At 35.6% G+C, this 11233-nt stretch overlaps 2 protein-coding genes across 2 annotated transcripts; one reads left to right on the forward strand and one right to left on the reverse strand.

The window, feature by feature from the left end:
- Window positions 1–358: 358 nt before the first annotated feature.
- LOC132063596 (uncharacterized) lies at window positions 359–3024 on the forward strand. Its single transcript, XM_059456215.1, has 3 exons — window positions 359–464; window positions 1525–1632; window positions 1722–3024. Exon 3 carries the CDS (start codon window positions 1809–1811, stop codon window positions 2706–2708), a length of 900 nt encoding a protein of 299 aa, XP_059312198.1. The 5' UTR covers window positions 359–464; window positions 1525–1632; window positions 1722–1808; the 3' UTR covers window positions 2709–3024.
- Window positions 3025–6419: 3395 nt separating this feature from the next.
- Window positions 6420–7421, reverse strand: LOC132063597 (bifunctional phosphatase IMPL2, chloroplastic-like). Its single transcript, XM_059456216.1, has one exon. It carries the CDS (start codon window positions 7375–7377, stop codon window positions 6532–6534), a length of 846 nt encoding a protein of 281 aa, XP_059312199.1. The 5' UTR covers window positions 7378–7421; the 3' UTR covers window positions 6420–6531.
- Between the last annotated feature and the right edge of the window lie 3812 nt (window positions 7422–11233).

The following is an 11233-nucleotide window of genomic DNA, read 5'->3' on the forward strand; positions in this document are numbered from 1 at the left end:
AGGTTGGACTTGATCAACGTACATTTTGTAATAGAGGCTAAGGTGTATGTCCTCCTCCATATAATTATGATTTCGAAATATACAGATTGGAGTCGAGCCTAACTCCTCTCTCGATAGAAGTATGGAACCTTATAAATATAAAAGAAATAGGGTATGATCTTTGACACAATTTGGAGTTTTGGGACACTACCATTGCTGGGCCACCACCCCATATCCTAAAACCCCTTGGGATTCCAACTGGTTAATGCATTGCATGCATTTGACTAATTAACTGCAACAACGTGGCAACAACTTGAAAGTTGGACCCCTCTTCTCTCACCAATTATCAGTTATCACCCAAACTATCAGACAAAACTCCTCCCTTTTTCATACTTTCCTTCAAAATCTTGCAAAATCAAAACTCAAGCAAATGCCAAGATGGTCATACTCACATTGAAATCCCTTTAATTTCTTAATCCAAACTGGTAAGAAGTACCCTCTGTATTTAATTTCAAGATTCTTATCATATCTTACTTTTAAAATAAGGAATGAAAGAAATAAATGCACCCTTTTGTTTCATTTTCTTTTACATTACATACTTCAGTTGAAACTGGTAAGAAGTACCCTTACTATTTAATTCAAGATTCTTACAATATTTACCCTTTTAAATGGTGAATTAAAGAAGTAAAATTACCTTTATTTTCATTTATCTTTTTCTTTCTCTTTGAAGTGTAGGATTTATGCAAAATCCTACACTTCCAAGAATTTTTACCAAAGTTAAATTCTCCAACCTTAGAGAGTAAGGAGTAAGTAGAAAATCTCAGTTAAATTAATTTCAATATTCTTCCATTTCTACATATACAAAAACAAAAATAAACCTTTATTTATTTCCTTCTCTTTTGCATTTTCTAATGTTGTATCTTGTGATGGTTCATACATAATCCTCAAAACTTTATAGACTACATTCAAAGATCAAATTTTTACCAAGTATTTGGTTTCTAATGCTAAAAATCCAATCAAAACAATGTGATTCTACATGTGAGTATGTCAGGTAAAAGCATGCATAGTCAAAAAAATAGAAAAAATCCAAAGACAGTCTGGGAATTCCATTTTTTATATTCTCTAGTATATATTTTTTTATTTTTCTCTGGTTCTTTCATTGAGTAGTTTTGTTCAAAAACCAATTTTTTTTTTTTTTTCCAGAAACACTGAGTTGCTGTTACTTTATTTGAGCCTGTCACCATCTTGCTTGTATGTATATCTATCTGTATTTCCATTTATTTCATACGGATCTTTAAAAAGTATTCTCTATTATATACCATGTATAAAGAGTTGGTCTTCAATCTTTATTTTAGTGATAGTGAAATGAGTCTTGAGTAGTCTGCTTTTTGTCTCCTTCTCCTTCTTTCACTCTCTATCAAATTCTTTAATCTTTATTTTTTTATTTTTTTTACTGTCTACATTCCTCATTTTTGTCTCTCATTTAGAGGGACCCTCATCCTTTTCTTCTCTTTTTATTAAGTCTGGGTTTCTTATTGTGTGCAGCAAAATGCATCTTGTATACATAACTCTCAGATCAAATCAAGCACTGAGAAGGAGATTTTGAAGCAATTCTTGATATAGTTTTATGTCTTTCTTTGCTGATTAGTTGAGGTATGTTTCTTTTTCAGCTCAAGTTACATTCTTTCTTAGCCCCCTTTTTGTGACCAATTCTGAAAGTTCCTATTTCTGTTTGTTTGTAGTTAAAAATTGAATCTTTGTGCATAAATCAGAGAGAGAAGAAAAGGGGCAGTTGTAGAAGAGATAAAGATTCCTTTTTTGGTTACAACATGAGGGATTTTCCTTCTTGTTTTGGGGAAACTGGGGTTCAAGTAGCTGATTTTTCATCATCAGGTGCTAATAAGGCTGCTCAGAATTTGGTAACTTGTGTGTACCAGTGTAAATTTCGTGGGAAATCTTGTTTGCTTAATGTTACATGGAGTAAGAATTTGATGGGTCAAGGTCTTACTGTTGGGATTGATGATAATACAAATCAGTGCCTCTGTAAGGTTGATATTAAGCCCTGGTTGTTCTCTAAGAAGAAAGGGTCAAAGACTTTAGAAGCTTATTCTAGGAAAATTGATGTATATTGGGACCTTTCTTCGGCGAAATTTGGATCTGGTCTGGAGCCATTGGAAGGATTCTATGTGTGTGTTGTTTCCGAAAGGCAAATGATTTTGCTCCTTGGTGATTTGAGAAAAGAAGCTATCAAGAAAACAAGTGCCACTCCTGGTGCTTCTGGTGCTGTTTTTATTGCTAAGAAGGAGCATATATTTGGGAAGAAAGTGTTTGCCACTAAGGCTCAGTTTTGTGATAATGGTCGAGTCCATGATCTCGTGATTGAATGTGATACCAGTGGGACCAATGACCCATGCCTTGTCATCCGCGTGGACAGTAAGCCGATGATGCAGGTAAAGAGGCTAAGGTGGAAGTTCCGCGGTAATCATACCATGTTGGTTGATGGCCTTGGTGTAGAAGTATTTTGGGATGTCCATAACTGGCTTTTTAGTACGTCTGTTGGAAATGCCGTCTTCATGTTCAAGACCAACATTTCAGCTGAGAAATTATGGGCGGCCCAGCCCATCTGCGATCCCCAAACACTACATTGGTCTTGGTCACAGAGATTCAGGGAGGCCCAGTCACATAATCTTGGTTTCTCGCTCTTTTTATATGCTTGGAAAAATGAATAGTCAATTCGATTGGATTCAACCGTGAATTCTAACGTATACTTTAGCAAGCTGTGATTTATTGACTATGAAATTCAATTATACTTTCATTTTAAATAGTTAATTTGTTCTTTTCGTATGTTCAGTTGCTCAAGCTGAGAGCCGAGACAAATAGACATTTTTGCCTGTTTGGCTGTAAATTGTTCCATTATAGTTCCTTTCATTTTCTTTTCCAATTTCCATGGAGAGGAATATAAAATCCATTTATTCTTGGTCAAAGGCTTCCTCTTGTTGACGTCTTTGTATGGCCGTGATTAATCGAAGAAACATTAACAAGCAATTAGTATCTACCTTGTTTCAGTAAACTCTTTACTTTTCCATCTTTTGATGCAGGCAGAACATACCTTATCGCAGTCCGAGACATATGGTCATAGCTCGCATACTAATGATATACACATATTTTGTTTTAACATGTTAACTTCGATATGACCATTCTATGCAGGTGGTTCAATTGCTAATGACAGTTGATGGACTATGTTATATAAATGCATCATATGAGCAAATAGCTGCTTTGACCCTCCATGTAATATAAGAATATTGGTATGTGCTGTATCTTGTTAGTCTTTTGTGTATTTGAAGCGTAGATGGATTGTGACAGTTGATATTTGCTGCATTGAGATTTAAGGGAGTTTGATGGGCCTGAATACTGCTAGCTGTCTACCTAATGTTAAATTCATATTTCCACATTCCGAAATGAAAAAAGCTTAACATACCCTTCTCTTAGACACTGTATCTGTCGACTTATCCATGGAACTACCAAAATATTTTAACAGCTGCAATCTGCCCCTGGCCCCTGCCAGCTATTACACAAGCATTCCAGCTAGATTTTGTCTTCTTTTAAAAAAATAAAATAAATTGTTTTGTCGTTTATCCCAAACTTTTGTTTTACTTATCTGTAGCTGAAGCCATAGGTTGTTTTTACCCGTAAATCCCATTTTGTTCTTCAATGGTGCGGTTCTTCCTTTCCCGTCGTTCAATTTTATCATAACCCTCTCATGGCACAACAGTGTGGGATCGCTGCAACTGCTTTTCTCCGAGAAGTTAATGTTTTGTTTTCTAATTCTCATGTTGGTAGTTAATGTTTCTTTTGATAATGGTTGACTTGCATATTTTGTGATGCTTACATGATAGGAGTTACCAAAAACATTTTATGCCAAGTATGAGAAGATACTAATAGCTATATTTTGTACTCATATTTCATACATTCCACTTCTAAAAGTTTTTTTTTTTTTTTTTTTCTTAGATTGATTTTTTGATGACTCTGTGTCTAGTCAACTTTCATTCACCTCAACTGATCAGTCGCTCTAGACGATAATGCTTATTCCCCATCGTCTCACTAGCCAACCTTGAGCCCCTGTTAATTTGTTTTTCTTTATGACCGAGAAATCAGTCCGCAACCTTCGAAAATCGACAATAATGGGCCCACCCCTCTACCCTTCTCCACTTAAGTACCAGGCTTAGTTCGCATGGCGCAAAGCTCTAACCTGTGACTTAAGTCACAAGTCCCTCAACCTTTTCCTCTTGAACCAAGCCTTGGGTGTTTGACATGGACCCCTGTTATTTTGAGGTCACATCTAGTAGGTAGAGTTTTCCTTGATTTGGTACCAATCAGTCCGCTATAACCCACCAAGCAAGTGTTGTAGCTAGGACACAGACTGGGATCTCCAGATTGGTACTCTGTCTCAACCACACCACTCAGTCATTCCAACAGATACTCCACAAGGTCCCTTTGTGTTTCTATGTTAGTGCTTATTAGACTTTAATCCTTCCCAGTGTAACCTGAATTCACTCTGTGATAGACAGGTGAAGCACAAACATCCAACATTGTTTCTTGCCATTGAACTTTTAGATTCAGGTCTCCAATATGCTCAAATGCTGGAAATATTGCAATTATGATATTCCCTTTAGCGTTTTTACTAGTCGTAGAATTTGATTTAATTCACTATCATCAACACCAATGTGATATCTCTCTTCATCTCTCAAGATGAATTATCCAGGGTATTCTGTTAATGTCTTTGACAGTCTTTTCATAAACATGGATTTATTTAACTCTTAATGAGCTTGTTTAATGACCTCATAAGCTAATCTGCTGTTGCTTCATTGGCCCTATAAGGACAGCAGTTTTCAAACTTACGTACCAATTTGGAATTTCTAGCATCTTGCCTGTTTTGTATTTGTTTATACCAGGCAGGCAGCATCGAGCAGGCTTTGTTTTATGAGTCAATGCCGCAATAAACCACTGTTGATCAAAAAGTGTAGGGAGTAGGGGGCCTAGGGGCATGTCATTTGGGCAGTCTTTGTCATTATATCCCAGTTATATGCCCCTGTTGATGAGTCAACAGATTAATGCACAAGTCAGTTTCATCTTTAGCTCATGCTTTAAATTTCTGAAGTAGTTGAAGGACTGCAAAAATTTTTAAACATAGAGGCTTAAAATCTTCTTATTGAGTCTCGTACCTGGAGCTCTGGAATGTTAAACTGAAATTTCTTCTTGCTGCTTGCATCAGTTAACATAACCTCACGGGTTCAAGCCGTGGAAGCATTAGGGCAGGCTGTCTACATCACACCCCTTGGGGTGCGACCCTTCCCCTTACCCTGATAACGCGGGATGCTTTGTGCACCGGGGTGCCCTTTTTATCAAGTAGTTAAGCTGTAATACTAGGATTCAAAGGAATAAATATGTTCCTTTGCTATATTCAGAAAAACAAACACGCAATTCAAGAACGGACTCATTACAAAGTTCCTTGTCTAGCAATTTTTTAGGTTTGGTTGCACTTTGTATTTAATCTAATTAGGTTAAATACATCTGCTGGAACTCCACATGACTTCATCCTCGTATGAATTGCAGTAAGCTCTGACTTGATTCAAATTAGAGTCTAAGCTGGTGATAATTTTATCTTTGGCTGATATGAAAAGATATTTGTTATCGTATACCTAACTTGACAATACTGATATACCCTGTATTAGTTTGATGTGTGATTGATAACTTTGTAAATGATTGCAGACATTTCTATGAAAAAATTGTCTAAATGGAATTTGGATATAATGTGCCCATTTGACATGCCTTCATTGTGTGAGAGATGGCTGCTTGGCTTTGCTTATGTTTGGGATTCTTCTTGGGAGAACTCGGTACTGCTATATCGTTGACTATTCACGTTATCTAACTGATTCTGTCGTTCTGAAATGATTGTGCAAGTTGGTGTTTTATGAAGTGTTAATGAATTGCAGAATGATTTCATTCTCCTGGTGAATTTTCAGTCAGCTTTCTTGGTATAGAAAAGAAGGTATCCTTGCTTCTCTGTTTAATGGTCTGCTCTTGTTTGGTGTGCGGGTTATCAGAGCCAGATCCAGGATTTTAGTTCTATGGTTTTGACCTTTACGGTTTTTGCATTGAACCCATTATAAATTTAAAGTTTTGGGTTCATATCTACTGTTTATTGCTATGTATACTCCGCATGTGAAGTACTGCATTTGCCCCTACAGGTTATAGTACCCTATTCTGCAGAGTTATTATTGAATTTATGACTTGAATCATTGATATCATTGCTTAACATGAGAAGTTTTTCAGCTGCTGCAACTAATTGATGCTTTATAGCAGTTGATTAGTTTTAAAGAAAGTGCAGGCAGTGGTGCATACTTTTGATCAATCCCATATTTCTTGAAACAAACATGGAGTACATGTTTAACTAATAACATCCCATTAAATTTTATAGGCAACGAAAAAGCCTAAAGACCCTAAAAAGCAACATTACAAAATAGCATAAACTCTACGAAACAACTAAACAAGTTATTGTGATAGTGCATTAATAACATGTTGATGAATGGTTTTCCCAGCAGTAGCAACAATCTTAAACCCACCTTCAGGCACTGGAGTTTCAGCATTCCACTCAAGCTCACGTCCTTCCCAATCAGTAACAACGCCACCAGCACCCTCAACGACCGGAACTAGAGCAAGAAAATCATAAGGATCAAGTGCACAATCAACCACAACATCAACAAAACCCGAAGCCAACTCACCAAAAACAACACAGTTCCCATTAAACAACTTCTTTCCCACCTTCTTCGATAGACAGTCATAGGCTTTCTTCGCGTCATCATTGTAATTCGGTACCTTTAAATGAACCCTAGCTTTACCAAGATCACAACAATCCAATGTAGAAACTCTCTCACCATTAATCGTAGTTCCTTTTCCCTTAACACCAACCCACCTGAGTTTCAAGATTGGCTGATCAATACAACCAAGAATCGGCTTTCCATTATAAACCAACCCAATGAGAATACCAAAAGCACAATTATCTTTACCTACAAAACTTGAAGTCCCATCAATCGGGTCCAAAACCCATACAAACTGATTAGGCATAATGGCGTTTTCGCGATTATGCCAACCAGTTTCCTCACCATAAATAGAGTGTGAAGGAAAAGCTTCAAGAATGACGGAACTTATGGCTTGTTCAGCTTCCACGTCAGCACAGGTGACTGGTCCGTCACCATCTTTTTCCCTGAACTGGAATCTTGCAGCGTTGGAGTAGTATTTACGTACTACTTCACCTGCAGCATCAGCAGCTTTGTTGGCTATTTGTGTAAGACTATTTAGTTCCATGTCGCTCAATTGTGTGCTTGAAATTGTAGCCATTGTGCTGATGATTTGCTTCAATGGCGTGGAAGAAACAATATAACTGTAAACACTAACAAGAAGGGCAGAATCCTTTTTCTACTCTTTTTTTGGTAAGGAAAGTCATAATCCTAAACAAACTAGGTAAAATATTTTTGAGTCCAAGTTGCCTTATAAAACTATTTTCCTTATTTATAACTCATTTAAATAAAAAATTAATAGAGAAATTTACCTGTAGTAAGTTTTTTTTATTCAAAAATTAGACTTAGCCTTTGCTAAATTAAACCGAAATGCCACCAGTTATCTTAAAATATTCTTTTAGTTTCTCGCTAAACTCGAGCCGAGGGTCTTCTGAAAACAAACTCTCTACCTCCACGAGTTATTGGTAAAGTCTGTGCTACCCTCTCCAAACTCCACTTATAGGATAACATTGGTATGTTGTTGTTTGTTGTTAATTTCTCCAAAGGCTTCTCCAAAAGATGTGTCCAATTTTTCAAAAGATTTTCCAAAAATAAGAACTTTTGTAGTCCAATACCAATTATGTTTCTGAGCCCGCTAAACATACTCTCATTGCTTGAGGCTTTTCAGGGCCCAATAACAGACCAATCAGTCCATCGGACTAGTTGTTAATTGTGGGGCAATTTGCAGGATAGTCCTTCGCTGAGGGTGGTCTTTAATTTTTGCACCTCAAATTGGTGGTCTTTAAAAATTTTGCCCTTAAGGCAGAATTTGTATGGACAGTTTTGCAAATTCCGCCTTTAAGGAAGAATTTGGGCCTTAAGGCAGGATTTGCATGGTAGAATTCTGCCTTGCGATTTTTTTTTTTTTTTTACTTTGAAATTTGGAGTTAGAATCATTTGACTCCGGAGTATTAGGCAGCGGAAATTTAAAAACAAAAACACCAATTTGAAGGGCAAAAAATTAAAAATGGCCACCCCAAATGAAGGACAAAAAAAAAAAAAAAAAAAAAAAAAAAAAAAGTAAATTGTGCACCTCTGTAGGCTCCAAAGCTGAGAGATCTTTTAAGTTTTAGCAGTAGTAACTTTAATGAATACTACCTTCACTTAATTTGGGGTGAAAAATAAATTTCCTTTTCTTAATTAACCTAAAATATTCACATTACAATTGCAGAAGTAATACCGTAATGTGTAAAAGATTGGTTTCATCATGATAAGAGAATTAGTTTTTCTATATCTTTACTTGTACTTATTAGACGCAGGGCACAAGAGCAGATTTTATGAATGTTCACAAAAAATATCCTTAATTATAGTATACAATTGGACATTTCTTAGCTCGTCCACAACGTGTTCTTCGACTAGTTTTAAAATTGGGAAAGATGCGTGTATACTTTATTCAGAAATTTATGCATTCTGAAGTTTATTATTTGTTCATATTCGGTAGATTTCTCAATAAATATATAAGGTTTGAACTAAAATTTGTAAGTTGTTTGTATCATGGTATAAATAAACTATTTTCTTGTCTGGCATCTGTACCCTACAATTCACCAATAGAACAATTTTATTATTGCACGAACAATGGCCATCTTAAAAAAATCACATGATCAAATAGCAAAATGAATTTGAAAGGGACATATCGAGTGAATTATTAATTATAACAGCAATGTCGAAAGACCAGTTTAACTCATCTGTAATTTTGTCGTCCTACTTCACGTAACAATTATTTTCATCCTTCTTGTTTTCTTGTGAATTGCTAAAAGAAAGGGTAACATAATCGGCAGTACACTGATTTTCACAAGACGTAACAACCAATTATGTCTTGTCGTGTGTTGATTTTTTCAGGTTTGGGGGGGGGGGGGGGGTGTAGGGTGGAAGTCACTTTCACAATAATGGACCATAGGCTGGAAATGACACACATGAAATTAAATGGTGATGGGAAATTTATCCTCAAGCTATACCAGTAACCAGCTAGGCTCTCTGTGGCCTCATAAATATGTATATTTGTAGTTTACAATTAGTTATTACTCACGTCTTATTCAATATCAACGAAAGTTACTTTGATTCGACATAGTTTTTGGATAACCTGCATATGGACCACATACTATTGTAACAATTTTGTTTCCTCTATATTTTATTTCCTTTACTTCACGTTGTTTCGCTATTCTGAAATATAGATGACTTTAGTGTCAAAGCTGTGAGTGCCAACGTTAGGAACTGACAAGGAGCCAGGAGGTTCAATTTAATTATGCTGTAAAAAAGGCACAATTTTAATTATTATTATATATATAAACAGTTACGTTGAATTTTCTTGATATAGGATTTTTTTTTTGTATGGTAATAAAGTGGATTAAAAATTTGCTCTAGGTCACATGCTCAAATATAGAGTATAAAAATATAATAATCTAGTGTCTCTTAAACCCCTTGTATGTATTCCTGACTCGTGCTTCACCGTCGCCAGCTTTGGTTCAACGAGCCAAATGCCCAGTTAGATGGCGTTGTCTATGATCATATCATGTTACTTACGTTTCTTGGAATAAAGAAAAATATAAGTGATTTTCTTACTTATTATATTCTTATATTCAATAAGTAAGCAGAAAATATTATTCCAATAATATTTGTATATAATCTACGCAAATGCTATGAGATGGGGGTGAGAGATAGCATGGGCGGATCTAGGTAAAAGCAATGGTTCATCTGAATCTCATTAGTTGAAAAATTATATACTGTGTATATAGTGTCAATTTTTATTTATTTTTATGTATGTATATAAAATGTTAGAATCTCCTTGAAACAAGTCGAAAGCTTAACTCAATGATAAAGGAGTTCAAATTCTCTTAGAGGACACAAGTGTAATTCCTGCTAACAACAACTTCTAATCTTTTTAGCTTTAAGCGTTCTTTTTTTTTTTTTTTTTTTTTGAATTCCCTTGAGAAAAATTTGCCTCTGTTAGGGGTGTTGGGATCAGGGGCGATGAACCCTCTTCGGCAAAATTACATTGTTTATACATGGTTAAATTATTTTTTATGTATGTATAGTAGACGTTGAACCCCTTTGACTTCTTCGTGTGTTTACTTTTTCATATTTTGAACCCCTTTAGTGAAAATCACAGCTCTTGCAATCGACGATAAGCAAACGTGACTTGTTTTTCCTACTTTACTTTCACTAGGAAAATATTTTCTTCCTTTTAAAAACTTGTTTTTTTAAAAGAATTTTTTTTTTTTATAATTTAATGGATCAAACAAAAAAATTAAAAAATAGTTTATAGAAATGTTTACCTCCAGGACAAAACAGGCAAACACACCCTGACCAAGGAGGGCACATGCAGACATGCTGGCGATATCTTCTACAAGCCACACAAATGGCATAAAGACTAGTATTGCATGGACGATTAGAATCACTTGACAAGTAGACCATTCATATATAGCAATTAGCAGTCAATTGCAGACCAACTCTCTTAATATGAATCCATCAACGCATCACTGCAGGTGTCGAGCTGGTACCTTATCAGCGTGGTCTTACCAGAACAAATCACTCTGTCAACATTTAATTAATTAATAGCAATTACGCATGCACTTGCATTATATGGCTTGGCACATTCAAATTTAATTGTGAGAAAACGATGTTATATATTTCTTTGCCACGCAAATCCATGCTTTGTACTATCAATTAGTTACTAATCATTAATCTCAAGATGTCTTAGCTTGCAGGTTAAATCTGCTAGAAAATTAACTTTTAATTCCTACTCGACATTGTTTTTTTTGATAAAAGCGGATTTAGGATTTAAACTCCATACTCCTCTCTCTTCTTTTAACATAACATGGCCTAGCTGAGATGTAGATTTGATTTTTCACCAACTCTTCAAACATGATATTACAGGGACTCAAAATTTAGCTTCTTTGTCTTGTAGGTACCCCTCATCA

The sequence above is a fragment of the Lycium ferocissimum genome, chromosome 7, assembly GCF_029784015.1.
Source record: "Lycium ferocissimum isolate CSIRO_LF1 chromosome 7, AGI_CSIRO_Lferr_CH_V1, whole genome shotgun sequence".
Taxonomy (NCBI): domain Eukaryota; kingdom Viridiplantae; phylum Streptophyta; class Magnoliopsida; order Solanales; family Solanaceae; genus Lycium; species Lycium ferocissimum.

Bases quoted from the DNA above. Each gene is read 5' to 3' on its own strand.
- LOC132063596 (XM_059456215.1), top strand. From the start codon at position 1,809: ATGAGGGATTTTCCTTCTTGTTTTGGGGAAACTGGGGTTCAAGTAGCT.
- LOC132063597 (XM_059456216.1), bottom strand. From the start codon at position 7,377: ATGGCTACAATTTCAAGCACACAATTGAGCGACATGGAACTAAATAGT.